The sequence below is a fragment of the Aotus nancymaae genome, unplaced genomic scaffold, assembly GCF_030222135.1.
Source record: "Aotus nancymaae isolate 86718 unplaced genomic scaffold, 86718_ANA_hifiasm-v0.15.2.pri h1tg000041l, whole genome shotgun sequence".
NCBI lineage: Eukaryota > Metazoa > Chordata > Mammalia > Primates > Aotidae > Aotus > Aotus nancymaae.
Genome location: NW_026988455.1, coordinates 8,934,094 through 8,949,670, shown reverse-complemented (window position 1 = coordinate 8,949,670; position 15,577 = coordinate 8,934,094). Strand labels below are relative to the sequence as shown.

Genomic DNA, 15,577 nt, shown 5'->3' with positions numbered 1-15,577 from the left:
GCACTCAAGCTTGGGCTTCAAAATGAGACACTGTCTCAGGGGAAAAAAACCAAAAACAAACTAGAGCTTTTGTTTTCTCATTTGTAAAAGGTGGATGATATTATCTCCTTCACGGAGTTACTGTGAGGATGGAAATACAATTTTTTTCCCTCTCCTTTTAGAAATACAATTATTAGATAGGCATAGTGGCCAGGTGAGGTGGCTCATGTCTGTAATCCCAGCACTTTGGGAGGCTGAGGCAGGTGGATCACCTGAGGTCAGGAGTTCAAGACCAGCCTGGCCAACATGGTGAAACCCTGACTCCACTAAAACTACAAAAATTAGCCCAGCATGGTGGATGTGCCTACAATCCCAGCTACTTGGGAAGCTGAGGCAGGAGAATTGCTTGAATCTGGTGTAAGATTTCTCATCGAGTTAAAGGAGGAAACAGAGACCAGAGTAAGGAAATTAAAAGCCAATTTATTCAGCTCCTGGGCGAGGTTCTGTGGTCCTGGAAAGGGGCCAAAGAAGTCACACTTCTTTTCTTGGGATGTGGGGTTTTATAGGGAGTGGAGGTAGCTGATCGACTGCAGGGAAACAAAGAGGAGGTAGTTTCATTGGATATGAAGGGACTGGGCACGGACAAGATGAACAAAGTGGAGGTATTTTCATTGGTTATGAAGGGACTGGGCACGGACGAGGGGCTGGTCAAGGACGTATGGGGGAAGCTGCCATAGGGCAGGTCTTTGGTGGGCTTTTTCAAAATTTTGGCGGGTGCAGGGCTGAGATTGGAATGCAGAAATGGGTAAGGGGGAGCCCGTGTGGAGAGGGCAAATGCTGAGTAATGCACTCAGAATAGTGACGTAGCTTTCAGGTGCGGAGAGAGAAGGGCGTGTCCATTTGGCTCCCAGCGAGGCAACCGGCCTTACATTCCAACCTTTTTGATGATATAGGATGTTGCTTCTTTTCTGGCTACTTCCTGCTGAACAGGGGCAAAGTGGGGAGGTCAGTTGGCTGGTGCCTCAGTCAGGTTTCAGACATAGGGGTGAAGTAACATCTGGTTTACGGCTACCCTGGAGATTTCCCTTATGTGTGCTTGTAAAAACCTGAGAAAGAACAGGGCTAGCATTAGTAGAAGACAAACTACGATTAAGGGAATGACAATGGGAGCCAGCCAGGTAAGTATGGGACATTGCCACCAGTTAAGAAGAGAGTCTGGTGCATTTGGTATTCCTTGGAGGTCCTCCTTGAGGTGATAGAGAGTATTGACGTTTTCTTCTACTAGGCCTGTTTCATTGATGTAATAGCAACACTCTTCCTGTAGAAACAGACAGGTACCTCCTTTTTCTGCCATTAGTAGGTCAAGGGCCCATCAGTTTTGGAGAGTTACCTGGGCTAGTGATGTGATATTTTGCTGGAGGGAGGCCAGGGAGGCAGCTGATGCTTCAATGGCCACACGGAGTTTGTCTTCCAGTTGAGCGGCTGAAGTGACACTGTAGCCTAAGGCACTGCTTCTGATTCCAGCAGCTGCTAAAGAGGATGCTAGGGAGAGGCCGACTACTATTGGGAGGAAGACAGCTCATTTGTTTCGGCAATGAGGGCAAGATGGAAGAAGGGATAGGAATTCAGCTTGCCCATATACTTCTAGTTGTGGGACTAGGGTGATGGGCACACAGGGGAATGGGGAGGATGTTTTGATAATTTTGGTCAGGGTTCCATTACACCAAAAGTATCCTCCTGGAGGTGCATGAAAAGAAGATTTTACATTCACTGTGGTGTTGCACTTAAAGCTAGGGTTGTCCGGTGTTCCATAACATAGAGAGAGAGAGTGGGAGTGTATTTTGAACAAGGGGATTTCCGTTAAGGTGGTTTCAGGTCCTGTGGGCATTTGTGACAGGTTGAATCCGGTCCAGAGGGAAACTGCAGCTAAGAGGGGGTTGTTAAGAGAGGCACATAAAAAGCAGTTGGTGAAATTGGTGGCTTTGGCTAAGTTTAACATGTTAGCTCCCTGCTGTACTAAAGTTAGCCAGGAGAAAGGTTGGGGAGTGCTACCCGAGGGCTTGAGTTGTTTAGTTAAAGTGGCTACATTCTGCAGGATGGTGTTGCTTAATGAGTTGAGTCGGTCTATTTCTACTGGCACTACACAGGTATAGGACCAAAATATTAGCCACGTACCACTGTGGTGGCTGTCTGTAGCCCAGGTTTACACTTTACCTGCAGTTCCCTTTTCCCATCGGCCATCCCAGGGATCACGGATGGTAAGGGATACCACACCTTGGCAGTTGCTGCCAGAGAGCAATACACTTTTTGGGGTGTTGACTGGTTTGTAGGCTGTGTGCTTAACACATGATGCATATGGGCATCCACCATAGGTGGTGTTCAACCAGTGACAAAAATCCTTGGTTTGATCATATAGAAAGCAGAGGGCAAAGTTATTCCAGGAGTTTTTGATGGTATTGGACTTGGATGAGGGGAAATTAAATTGTATGGCTGATTGGCAGCCTGCGGGCTGGCAGTCTGCTTGGGCAAGGTAATGAGTTTTAGTAGCAGGGCCCTCTGTCCAGGACTCTTGAAGGTAGACGTGCCAGATGTAGTAGGGACTGGTGTTAAGGGGAAGGACTAGAACGATTGTGATGAGAAAGGTTTGGAGGGTCAGAGGGTAATGGGAAGGGGCCACACGTGAGGCAAAGGTGAGTGGGGCCCAAGGGTTTGGACCTCCACTGGTAATTCTCGAGGGCCAATTTGAGGTGGGACACATGGTACCAAGGGGTGTGGCCTAAAAGTTTGACGGCAGTTGGGGTGGTCAGCTGGGCTGCAGAGACCCTGGCTTGAGTTCCCGGAGAACGCTGTCACCTGGCTGGAGAGGTACTGCCAGATGGGAGTCCTCCAGTCCTGGAACTATGGGAAGACTGTGGTCTGTGTGTTCCCTGAGTAAGTGGCAGAGGAGAGAGAGGTAGGGGAGGTAGGAAGCCAGGGTAGGTGGTTGTACTGGGAGATTGTGAGAAACCAGAAAAGGCCTGCCGTATAGCAACTCAAAGGGGCTGAGACCCATTGGCTCCCATGGGGTGGCTCGGACCCAGGTCAGAGCAAGAGGTAGGAGTGTGGGCCAAGAGAGTTTTATCTCTATGGCGAGTTTGGCCAGATGGTCCTTGAGGATGCCGTGAGCCCGTTCAACCTTACCCAATGACTGAGGGTGGTAAGGGATGTGCAATTTCCAAGAGATGTTAAGAGACTCGGAGACCAGCTGGACTACCCGAGTGATGAATGCTTGGCCATTGTCTGACTGGATGGTTACAGGTAGGCCAAAGTGAGGGATGATTTCCTGAATTAGGGATGCTACCATGTCCTCAGTTTCCTTGGAGGTAGGGAAGGCTTCAATCCATCCAGAAAAGGTGTCTACAAAAGTTAGGAGGTAGTGAAGCTTTTTGTGAGAGGGCATATGGGTAAAATCAATTTGCCAGTCTTGGGCTGGTAATTTGCCCTGCATCTGGTGAGTAGGGAACTGTGGCCTTAAACCACCCTGAGAGAAGACTTTAGAGCAAGTGGCACATGCTTTGTGTACTTGCTCAATTGTCTGTTGTAAGCCCAGTAGGGAAAAGAGGGGCTGTACAAAGCGATATAACGCCTTGGGCCCTATATGCAAGGATTGGTGTATTTCAGCAATTATTTTTGAGGCCTGTTCCCGGGGAAGGGTCATTTTGTTATTTAGAAAAATTCAGCCCTGGTCCAACTCGTTCCCCCCTTTTAATATGACGGCCTGTCTTTCTGATGGCGAGTAAACTGGCAGCATGGCTGTGGCAAGGAAAAGGACCGGGGTGGGGGCTGGTCTGATATTGGTTAAGGATTTAGCTGCTGCATCTGCCATTGCATTGCCCCGGGAGACAGCATCCTGTTGGGGCTGGTGCCCTCGACAATGAATGACAGCAACATCTTTGGGCAGTGACAGGGCTTTTAGGAGATTAGAGATTTAAGCAGCATTGACTATGGGAGATCCCTTTGTAGTGATGAATCCCTGTTCTTTCCAGAGGGCAGAATGACAATGGGTAATAAAGAAAGCATACTTTGAATCAGTATAAATATTCACTCTCTTTCCCTGTGCAAGCATGAGAGCTCAGGTTAAGGCAATGAGTTCTGCTTTTTGTGAGGTAGTTCCATTGGGAAGCTGGTGAGCCTCGAGAGTGGCTGAATCTGTAACTACTGCATAAGCTGCTCTTCGCTGCCCCTCAGCTGTTGTTATGGAACTCCCATCTACATATAGAGTGAGGTCTGGGTTAGGTAGAGGAAGGTCAGTTAGGCCTTCTCTGGGTTTGGCAAATGTGTCTATGAATTCAGGACAGGAGTGGGCTGGGGAGGGAGAGTGAGACAGAAGAGGAAGCAAAGTAGCTGGATTAAGGGGGGAAGTGGGATGGAGGCTGACTGAAGGATTTTCAATGAAGAGTAGATGAAACTCCTGTAAACGGGAGGGTCCTAGATGTGTGAGGGATTTATGAGAGAGAAGGTCAGTAAGTCGATGAGGAGAGAACACTGAGATGGGCTGACCTAAGGTAAGCTTTAGGGATTCTTTGGTCAGCTCTCTTGCCACTCCTAGGGCTCACAGGCATGGCTGCTCTGACAGTGGGATCGAGCTGTTTAGACAAATAGGCTACAGGATGATAGGTAGGGCCTAGGGGTTGGGTTAAGACCCCCACTGCCATTCCCTGTTTTTCATCAGTGAACAAGTGGAAAGGGCGTGTAAGATCCAGCAATTGAAGAGGAGGTGCCGTGAACAGGGCAGCCTGCAGAGTTTTAAAGTCTTGCTTTACAGCCCCTGGATGGGAGAGAGGTCCCGTGGGGGTGTCTTTGGCTGCTGCATACAAGGGCTTAGCCAGAGTGGTGAAGTTAGGAATCCAGTGATGGGAAAAATCCCACAAATCCTAGAAAGGAGAGGATTTCATCAGCCGTTTCTGGGGGCTGCAGTGCAAGTAGTGCCTTCCGGCAGTCTGTTGTCAAGCCCTTAGTTTAGGGAGTAAGGGATTAAATAGATCTCCGAGGTGACTGACAGCTGTGCTTTGGAGGGGGAAACCCAGTATCCCCTAGACCCAAGGAAATTAAGGAGACAGGCAGTATACTGGTGTGACATGGAGAGGGAAGGGCTGTAAAGCAGCAGGTTGTCCACGTACTGTAAAAGGAGACTAGGCTGAAGGGGGCAAGAGGTTAGGTCAGCTGCTAATGCTTGTCCAAATATGTGAGGGCTGTCTCTAAAGCCCTGGGGCAGGACCACCCAGGTTAACTGCTGTGAGAGGTTAGTGTCTGGATCAGTCTAAGTAAAGGCAAAGAGGAAATAGGACTTAGGGTGAAGAGGAATGGTAAAGAAGGCGTCCTTGAGGTCAAGGACTGTAAAATGAGAGGTATTGGAGGGAACATGGGATAAGAGGGTGTAAGGGTTGGGAACCACTGGGTGGAGGGGTACCACTGCTTCATCAATTAGGCACAGGTCTTCGACCAGGTGATAGTCACCAGATGGCTTTTGGACCGGTAAAATAGGGATGTTGCAAGGGGAAATGGTGGGGATAAGGAGCCCTTGGGTTAAAAGTCGAGAAATTATAGGTTTCAGACCGTGGCAGTGGTTTTTTGAAATGGGGAACTGAGGACGGGAGGGAAAATGGGTGGGGTCCTTCAGGAATATTTTGACTGGCGTGTGATGTGTGGCAACTATAGGCTTAGAAGTATCCCATACTGAGGGGTCAACTATCTCAGGAGAGATAGGAGGTTGAAGTGAGGGGTTGTGACTGGGTGTGTTGCCATTTAAAGTCAATACTAAGAGATGGGTGGAGGATGGGGTCTACTGTAGGGGGCCAGTGAGTTGGAGGGTAGCCCCTAAAGTCTGGAGGATATCTCATCCTAGTAGGGGGACTGGACATGAGGGTATGATCAGGAAAGTGTGTGAAAGGATGTCCCTTGAGGTTACAGGTTAAGGGATGGGTCTGGTTGGGACAGGAGGGTTTTCCATCAATTCCCATGACTGAGACCTGGGAAGGCATGCTTGGTCCTGAGTAGGAAGGTAATACAGAATAGGTAGCCCCCGTGTCGATCATGAAGGAAATGGACTTACCTGCTACCTGTAGAGTGACCCTGGGCTTGGCAAGAGTGATGGGGGTCTCCGAATCCGGGCCGCATCAATCGTCTATGAGGCCAAGGAGTTCAAACGAAGGGACTGCATCCTTTGGACCGGCCTGCCCCTCACATGGAGGTGCAGGGGGTGAGCCTGTAGTCTGGGATGGGCAGTCTACCTTCCAGTGTCTGGTCTGTTTGCAGATAGGACAGGGTCCAGGGGCTGGACATGGACGGGGGCACAGTCGGGCCCAGTGCCCCTCCTGGCCACATTTGAAGCAGGGCCTGGGTGGGACTTTCAAAGCAGTCTGGGTGGGTCTCGAGGGACCCCTTCGGGGGAGTCTTAATGAGCCCCCTACACCAGATGCTTGGTAAGCTGCCAGCCTTAGAGCTGCTACAAGAGCTTGGGTTTGGAGGTTCACCTGTTGCTGTAAATGGGCCACACGGGTGGCCTCAGCCTTTTCCTCTTGGCCATTAAAGACTTTAAATGCCATGTTCACCAGGTCCCTTATGGGAGTTTGGGGGCCCTCCTCTGCCTTTTTCAGTTTCTTCCTAATATCTGGTGCTGACTGAGAGATAAAATGGGCTGCCAGGAGGGTAGCCCCTGCTACGGAGTCGGGGTCTACCCGAGTATGGAGGGCCATAGTGTTAGTGAGTCAGTCAAGGAAGGCAGCTGGGTTTTCAGTGGGACCCTGGGTTATTTCCCACAATTTATCATAATTAACTACCTTTTGGGAAGCGTTCTGCATGCCCAGGAGGAGGCACTGAAGCATCTGTTCTTGGTGGTGGTGGCCATTTTAGCCAGTTTGATAGTTCCAATTAGGGTCAGCCTCAGGGACAGCCACCACACCCACGGGCATCTGAGGATCAGTGAGATGTACCTGATCAGCGTGGGCCCTGGCTGCCACAAGGATGTGGGTGCACTTGTCAGGAGTGAGGGTAGAGGACAGGATTACATAAGTGTCATGCCAGGTTAGGTCATATGCCTGAGTGAGATAATGAAATTCCTTGATGTAAGTAGCAGTGTTGGTGGAGAATGACCCTAAGTGTTTCTCAATGGTGGACAGATCAGTAAGTGAGAAGGGAACGTGCACTCGGACAACACCCTCTGCTCCAGCCACCTTGCAGAGAGGACAAAGGAGGGAGCTTCAGCCACTGGGAGTGCTGTGTGAGTGAGTGTGGGCACTAACAGGAGAGGCCATGTCAGAACTCAGAGGAAGAGGAGCAGGAGGGGGTTGGGAGCAACTTGAAAGAGGAAGAGGAGGAGGGGGTTGGGGGGTTGGCATATGGCGGGGGTTTCACGGGTCGAGTGGGGGGTAGGGAGAGTTCTTTGGCCAGATTGGGGTCAGAAAAAGAAGAGGAGGAGGTCGGCGAAGGGGCCGAGGGCAGTGTGGGAGTGTCCTTGGCCAGGAGTACCTGGGCAGTACTGCAAGAAAAGCAGAGAGCAGGGTGGAAGCGAAGATGCCAGAAAGCCTGAATATAGGGAACCTCTGCCCACTTGCTGTTCCTCTGGCAAAAGTTGTCTAAGTGTGTTAGGACACCAAAGTTGAGGGTGCTCTCCAGAGGCCACTTGGACTGGTTGTCCAGAGGATACTGTGGCCAGGCTACAGTGGAGAGGAAGAGTAGCCTCTTCTTTTTTATAGAAAGACCTAGCTTAGGTAGGTTTTGGATCAGGCACCCTAATGGTGATTGGGGGTCTGGGCAGGATACCTGATTACCCATATTTTATGCTATTAGGTGGCCTAAGGGTGAGTAGTGGACACGGAAAGAAATTATACCCAACATGGGCAGAAAAGCTGTTTTCCCAGAGGGGGTGGGTTAGAGAACTTACAGGCAACAATGATAACAATGAGAAAGAAAATAAAAAGGGACAGGGCTAGAGCTATTTGCCACATGGAAGAGATAGGGGAAGTGAAAGGGGCAGAGCTGGGAAGTGGGGTTTCAGTGGTAGAAGAACAGTAGAAGGAAAAAGGAGAACAGTTATTTCCAGAGGGAAGAATTCAATGAAGGTTCCCTGCAAGCAATGGTCAGTTAACCACTGTAGAATACCTGCTGCCTCGAGGGAGGCAGGCCTGAACCACCGTATATCGGCTAGCAGGAGTCTAACAAAGCTGGTAAATTGACAGTAAAGACAGAACCACATGTAGAATTGATGAACAAAGGGTGGGTGCCCTCCAGATGGGAGACCAGTCTGATGCCTTCCCAGCTACATCCCTGGAGGGATGTTTCAGGGGCATTGTAGCTAAGGTGTACCCATATAAACCCCGGGCCTGGTCACCTTAGAACTCGTGGTCCTGAGGTGAATCACCATTATGCCTTATGACATCCCCATGGAACTGCAGGTGGAGGCCCATGCAAGCCCCATTGCCGTTAAGCCATGGGACTACACATAAACTCAGTCACACATGCACTCACTCAGGAACAGGAGGAAGGAAAAGTACCTAGGTGGGAGGCAGCTCATGAAAGAGCGAGTTGAAGATTTAGACCCAGAGGTTTAAAAGGGCTCCAATTACCCAAACAATAGCCACCACTGCAAAGATGATCGGTAGGGCGGCTCAGCATCCCGGGCCATCCCACCAAACACCTGAGACTATGAGAGGGTCCAGGAAGGTGGGGACATCTCCCTTAGATTCCTGGCCCTGAGAGACCCCTTACAGGGAGAAGACAAGAGTGCAGGGACATCTCCGCTATGCTCAGGTCCTCGGAACTAGGCCGGGAGGGCCCTGGGCCGCGGTGAAAGAGGGGAAGGGGAGTCCCTGACATGGCCGTGTTTGTGAGCAGGGAGTCCACAGAGCAGGCAGTGGGAAAAGTTATGGGCAACAGAAGTCTTACCTTGGGGGGAAAGGCTCCTGGTCCAGCAGAGGTTTTGGCACCAAATGTAAGATTTCTTGTCGAGTTAAAGGAGGAAACAGAGACCAGAGTAAGGAAATGAAAAGCCAATTTATTCAGCTCCTGGGCGAGGTTCTATGGTCCTCGAAAGGGGCCAAAGAAGTCACACTTCTCTTCTTGGGATGTGAGGTTTTATAGGGAGTGGAGGTAGCTGATCGACTGCAGGGAAACAAAGAGGAGGTAGTTTCATTGGATATGAAGGGACTGGGCACGGACAAAGGGCTGGTCAAGGACGTATGGGGGAAGCTGCCATAGGGCAGGTCTTTGGTGGGCTTTTTCAAAATTTTGGTTGGTGCAGGGCTGAGATTGGAATGCAGAAATGGGTAAGGGGGAGCCCGTGTGGAGAGGGCAAATGCTGAGTAATGCACTCAGAATGGTTACGTAGTTTTCAGGTGTGGAGAGAGAAGGGTGTGTCCATTTGGCTCCCAGCGAGGCAACCAGCCTTACACCCAGGAGGTGGAGGTTGTAGTGAGCTGAGATCATCCCACGGCACTCCATCCTGGGTGACAGAGCGAGACTCCATTTAAAAAAAAAAAAAAAAAAAAAAAAAGAAGCCAGGTGTGGTGGCTCATGCCTGTAATTCCCGCACTTTGGGAGGCTGAGGCAGGTGGATCATCTGAAGTCAGGAGTTCAAGACCAACCTGACCAACATGCAGAAACCCCATCTCTACTAAAAATACAAAATTAGTCAAGCATAGTGCATGTCTGTAATCCCAGCTGCTTGGGAGGCTGAGGCAGGAGAATCACTTGAACCTGGGAAGCGGAGGTTGCAGTGAGCCGAGATTGCACTATAGCATGGATGACAAGAAGGAAACCCCATCTCAAAAATAATAATTAGATAGGCATAGTGCACAAGATAATGTCAGGTGACACCTGTACCACCACTCAATGCCACTTTGAGTCTGGACAGATGATGTAGGTCTCTGTGCCTCAGTTTTTCCACCTGTCAAATAGCAACCATATGAAGAAGTACTCCTAAGATGATGCTCAAGGCTAAATAATATAACCTACGAATGTGCCTAGACCAGTGCCTCCTGCATTTTAAATACTCTTCCCTTTTGGCTGTTGTTGTTACTGTTATTATTTTACTAACTGGAGTGATTTCTAGCCTGCAAAAAAAGGATCAGAAGTCTGTGAACAAGACCATTATTCTTTACCAACTGATTCATAACCCCATTTTTTTTTTTTTTTTTGAGACAGAGTCTCACTCCCCCTCCGAGGCTGAAGTGATTCTCCTGCTCAGTCTCATGAGTAACTGGGATTACAGGCACCCACTAGGCCCAGCTAATTTTTGTATTTTTAGTAGAGTCGGGGTTTCACAATGTTGGCCAGGCTGGTCTCAAACTCCTGACCTCAGGTGATCCACCCACCTCGGCCTCCCAAAGTGCCGGTATTACAGGCATGCGCCACCACCCCTGGCCCATAACCCCAGTTTCTTTTTACCAACTTTGATTACAGAACTTGGCATGATGCCCAGATTCCCATAATGCAAATTGTCCTCCCCAATTATAACTCCCAGTTTGTTATAAAAAACTCCTCTTGTTTTCTTAGAAAAACAAAACAAGACAAAACAAAAATTGAAATGCTCACCATTTCTGTGGACAAAAAGATAAATATGGCCAGGTGTGGTGGCTCATGCCTGTAATTCCAGCACCTGGAGAGGCTGAGGCAGGCAGATCACTTGAAGCCAGGAGTTCGAGACTAGCCTGACCAGCATGGTGAATCCCCCTCTCTACTAAAAATACAAAAACGAGCCAGGTGAGGTGGCATGCACCTATAGTCCCAGCTACTCAGGAGGCTGAGGCAGGATAAATGCTTAACCCAGGAGGCAGAGGTTGCAGTGAGCAGAGATCATGCCACTGCACTGCAGCTTGGGTAACAAGATCAGAACTCCATCTCAAAAAACAAAAAGTAATGTGACTGCTATTTTCTGGTTATAATCACAGAGTTCATGTGGAAAAGCTAAGCAATATAAATAGAGTTAAAGTTTTAAAAAATTACCCCAAATTGGATCAGCAAACCTTTTTTTCTCTCTTGAGACAGACTAGGTCTTGCTGTTGCTCAGCTGATGTGCAGTGGCACAATCACAGATGATGGCAGACTTGACCTCCTGGGCTTGCTCTGTGCTCCTGCCTCCTGAGGAGCTGGGACTACAGGTGCAGACCCCTACACCCAGCTAATTTTTTTAAAATTGTTTTTGTAGAGGTGAAGTCTCACAATTTTGCCCAGGCTGTTCTCGAACTCCTGGCCTCAAGTGATCCTCCCACCTCAGCCTTCCAAAGTGCTGAGATTACAGGCATGACCTTATTTGGAGACTGGGTCTTTACAGAGGTCACCAAGTTAAAATGGGTCATGAAGATGGGGCCCTGATCCCATATAATTGGTGTCTTTACTAAAAGGGAAATTTGCCAGTAAAGGAAAAAAAAAAGAATAAAATGCTTTTTTTCTTGAGATGGTCTTGTTCTGTTACCCAGGCTGGAGTGTAGAGGTGTGATCATAGCTCAATGCAGCCTCAATCTCCTGGGTTCAAGTGATCCTCCCACTTTAAAAATTAGCCAGGCGTAGTGGCATGTGCCTGTAGTCTCAGCTACTCTGGAGGCTGAGGCAAGAGGATTGCTGGAACCCAGGAGGTGGAGGCTGTAGTGAGCCATGTTTGTGCCACTGCACTCCAGCCTGGGTGACAGAGTGAGACCCTGTCTCTCAGAAAAAGAATTCAGAGTAGAGAAAGGTGTGAATTGTAAGTTCAAGCATGCCACGTCCCAAATTTCCTGCAGAAGTGTTGATGCACACCCCAAGAAATCTGCATTCATTTCCCAGCGCTGCCTTAACAATGTACCCTAAACTTTGTGGCTTCAACCACAGAGATTTATTCTCACCGTTCTGGAGGCCAGGAGTCTGAAACCAAGGGCTTTGTGTGTGTGTTTGTTCTTCCTGTGAAGGCTGTGGGGGAGGGTCTGTCCCAGGGCTCACTCCTGGATTCTCGGAGCCTCCAGGCTTCCCTGGCTCATAGGTGGTCTTCTGTCTCTGTCTTGACATTGTCTTCCCTTTGTATGTGTCTTTGTCCACACATCCCCTTTTTATAAGGACACCAGGCACATGGGATTAGGATTCACCCTCATTACCTCAGCTTAGCTTGATCACATGTGAAGAGCCTATTTCCAAATAAAGCCCCATCCACAGACCCTGCGGCGTAGGGCTTCAGAGTCTTTCGGGGAGACACAGGACAATGCATAATGCTATAGATTTGCAAATATATTTAGTTTGAGTTTCTGGGTTTTATTTTTTCTTTTTCACATCAGATGGGTGATGTGATGATATTGTAACAAGTTTTGAGGAAGGCACATATACAATAACATGAAAACCCAATCGTCATGCTTAGGTTTTGGTTTTTTAATTTTAATTTTAATTTTTCTTGAGGTGGGGTCTTGTTCCACTACTCAGGCTGGAGGTCAGGAGTGCAAACATGGCTCACTGCAGCCTTGACCTCCTGGGCTCCAGCGATCTTCCCACCTCAGCCTCCCAAAGTGCTAGGATTACAGGAATGAGCCACCACCCCCAGCTGTTCCCCATTTTTTGTTTGTACCTTGCTCTTTTTACTCAAAAATATACCTTTGTGGCTGGGCATGCTGGCTCACACCTGTAATCCTCAGCACTTTGGGAGGCCAAGGCAGATGGATCACTTGAGGTCAGGAGTTCAAGACCAGCCTGGCTAACATGGTGTAATGCGTTCTCTACTAAAAATACAAAAATGATCTGAGCTTGGTGGTGAGTGCCTGTAATTGCAGTGACTCAGAAAGCTGAGGCAGGAGAACCACTTGAACCCTGGAGGCAGAGGTTGCAGTGAGCCAAGTTCATACTACTGCACTCCAGACTGGGTGGCAGAGCAAGACTGACTCAAAAAAAGAAATATGTACATATACATAACACACACACACATACACATAGTGCACATATACATACACACACACACACACACCTTGGCAATCTTTTTATATATCAACATTTGCTGGTACAATTTAAATTTGATTGTAGATTTCATTTAGATTAATCTAAATACTATTCCATTAAGTTCTACAACTAAAAAAAATAGGCAATACATTTAAATGATTCAAAGTTCAAAAGCTATGAAAGAGTATAGAACTGAGTCTCCCATATGGCAGCCAGTGGCATATGTGTTTACTGAAATCTAAGTGAGGCCGGGAATGGTGGCTCATGCCTATAATCCCAGCACTTTGGGAGGCTGAGTCAGGTGGCTCACCTGAGGTCAGGAGTTTGAGAGCAGCCTGACCAACATGGTGAAACCCCGTATCTACTAAAAACACAAAAAGTAGCCAGATGTGGTGGTGAGCCCCTGTAATCCCATCTACTTGGGAAGCTGAGGCAGGAGAACTGCTCAAACCTGGGGACAGAGGTTAAAGTGAGCCAAGATCATGCACCTTCACTCTAGCCTGGGCAACAGAGCAAGACTCCATCTCAAAAAAGAAAAATATATATATCTAAAGAATTAACATTAAAGAAAATGAAAGATTTGGTTCTTTGGCTGTGTGGGCCACATTTCAGTTGCTCCACAACTGCGGCTGGTCCTGAAACATGGTCCTCATTGCAAAAAGTTCTACTGGTTGGTGCTGGTGCAGCCTTAAAGCCTCTCTCCCATCCCTCCTGAAAACCAACCACTGTTAGGGTTTTTTGGGTGATTCCTTTCTGAGATGTCCTATGCACACAGTCAGCACATGGAGCTAATATATCCACTTAAAAAAAATCAGCATCTCCATGTAGTGTGAATGACCACGTAATAGTCCATGGAATGGAATGTATTGAGCTAGTTTCATAATGAAGTGCTCTCGAGTTTTTCCCAGGTTTCCTCTTTTACAATTATTCTGTGGTCAACACCATTCCCTCTGCAGAGTAAATTCTTAACAGTGGAATTCCCTAGCCACAAGGTTTGTTTTTCTCATTTCTTTTCTCTTTTCTTCCTTTCTTTTTTCTTCTTTCCTTTCTCTCCCTCCCTCTATTCCCTCTTTTCCTCTTCCTACCTCTTTCCCTCTCTTTCCCCCATGTCTTTTCTGCCTCATCCTCCCCTTTTCTCCCTCCCCCACTTTTCTCTTTCTTTTACAAGGTCTTCTGTGCAATGGCATGATCCTAGATCACTGCAGCCTCGAACCCCTGGGCCCAATTGATCCTCTTGCCTCAGCCCCCGACGTAGCTGGGACTAAGGCCTGTGCCACCATGCCCTTCTATATATTTTTTCTTTCTCTTTTTTTGTGGGATGGGTCTTACTATGTTGTCCAGGCTCATTTTCATCTTAGTAGGTGCTTTTCAGGGTTCTTACCCAAGGCTACCTGGATGGAACTTACTGAGTCACTTGAAATCCTTGTCATCGTGTTGAAGTTTTGTGTCTGTCTCCTCCATCCTGGGGAGAAGATTTAAAACTTCTATCCCCTTTTCAAACAGATTGGTGACTTCAAAAAGTATAAATGTTGGGGGGCTGTGGTGGGAGGATCACATGAAGCCAGGAATTTGGGACCAGGCTGGGCAAAGTGGTGAAATCCTGTCTCTACTAAAAGTACAAAACTTATCTGGGCTTGGTGGTCCACACCTGTAGGCCCAGCTTCTCCGGAGGCTGAGGCAGACAAATCGCTTGAATCTGGAAGGTAGAGGTTGCAGTGAGTCAAGATCATGCCACTGCACTCCAGCCAGGGTACAAATAGCAGCTTTAGACTTGATCCCGCCAGACACGACCACTGGGCACATTCAGCAGTGGATCTCCTGATTCTGCCTCAGTTTCCAGTGTCTTCTCAGAGAGGCCTGGAGTGGAGCATCTGAAGCCAGGGCTGGATCTCTTGCTGCATAAATACTCTCTCCACTTCCACCTGTGCCATCAGCCTGGGTGGGGAGAAGACCCATGTCAGGGGAGAGCTGCCTTCCTCCTAAAGCCCCACCTACCTGACAGCTCAGACTTCTACCTCATTTCCAGAACTCCCAGGGGCCCTTGAACGTCTCATTATTTGCTAAATGTGCAAGCACAGATTGCCTGTACCTCCTCTCAGACCTTCCTGCTGTTTCCTATAGAGCTGTCTGAAGCCTGGAAATGTTTATTTGCATTTGGAGAAATTCTAGTTCCATCTGCCCCAGACTCATCACAATTACAGTAACAGCTGGTGCTCTGTAACTTTCTGGAGCCTGTTCCAGCAGACAGAGGTCCCTTCTTCAAGTCCTCTTTATAACCCCATACAGGATGAGGAAACTGAGGCAGATGAGCTCATGAATACAGTGCCAGAGCTTGGGTTCAACTTGTCTCAAAGTTGGTGAGATTTAAGGTTGGTGTGGGAAGCATTCTGCCTGGCACCCCCTCCCCCGGTGTGTGGGGGTTGGGTCCTGGGTTGCCTAGAGACCCCAGTTTATGCCTGCTGACCTGACGCATTTGTGACTAGTGTTCTCTTTAACTGCAAAGTGTTGTGGTTTGGGAGAGAAATTCTGTGCTCACCTGTTCACGTGCAACCTGAGGAAGCTCTGACACCACCGCACAGCCTCTGATACCCACTGGAGGAAGCCGGCACTAGGATGTTCCTGTCTGCAGGAAAAGGTGTGAGCATCTATATCCACATCTAGACATACCTGT

General features: G+C 48.5%; 1 protein-coding gene and 1 pseudogene across 12 annotated transcripts in view; both read right to left on the bottom strand.

Moving 5' to 3' along the window:
- Nucleotides 1-452: 452 nt before the first annotated feature.
- LOC105710662 (uncharacterized) overlaps nt 453-15,577 on the bottom strand; it is a 247,749-nt gene continuing 232,624 nt past the window's right edge. For 5 of the 12 annotated variants that reach the window (XR_010336973.1, XR_010336969.1, XR_010336970.1 and 2 more), the window contains 2 exons: nt 11,835-15,529; nt 8,991-9,457 (listed from right to left, as the gene is read on the bottom strand). Coding sequence is in view for 4 of the 12 variants with exons in the window: in XM_064361429.1 (XP_064217499.1) it covers nt 11,659-12,031; nt 14,555-14,602; nt 15,443-15,529 (508 nt within the window). In the remaining 8 variants the exon portion in view is untranslated. Of the gene's footprint in view, nt 6,930-8,901; nt 8,957-8,990; nt 9,458-9,491; nt 15,530-15,577 lie in introns of those variants that run through there. The other 7 variants (XM_064361431.1, XR_010336968.1, XM_064361430.1 and 4 more) reach the window with 7 other exon arrangements.
- Nucleotides 12,252-12,346, bottom strand: LOC135268733 (small nucleolar RNA U13; annotated as a pseudogene).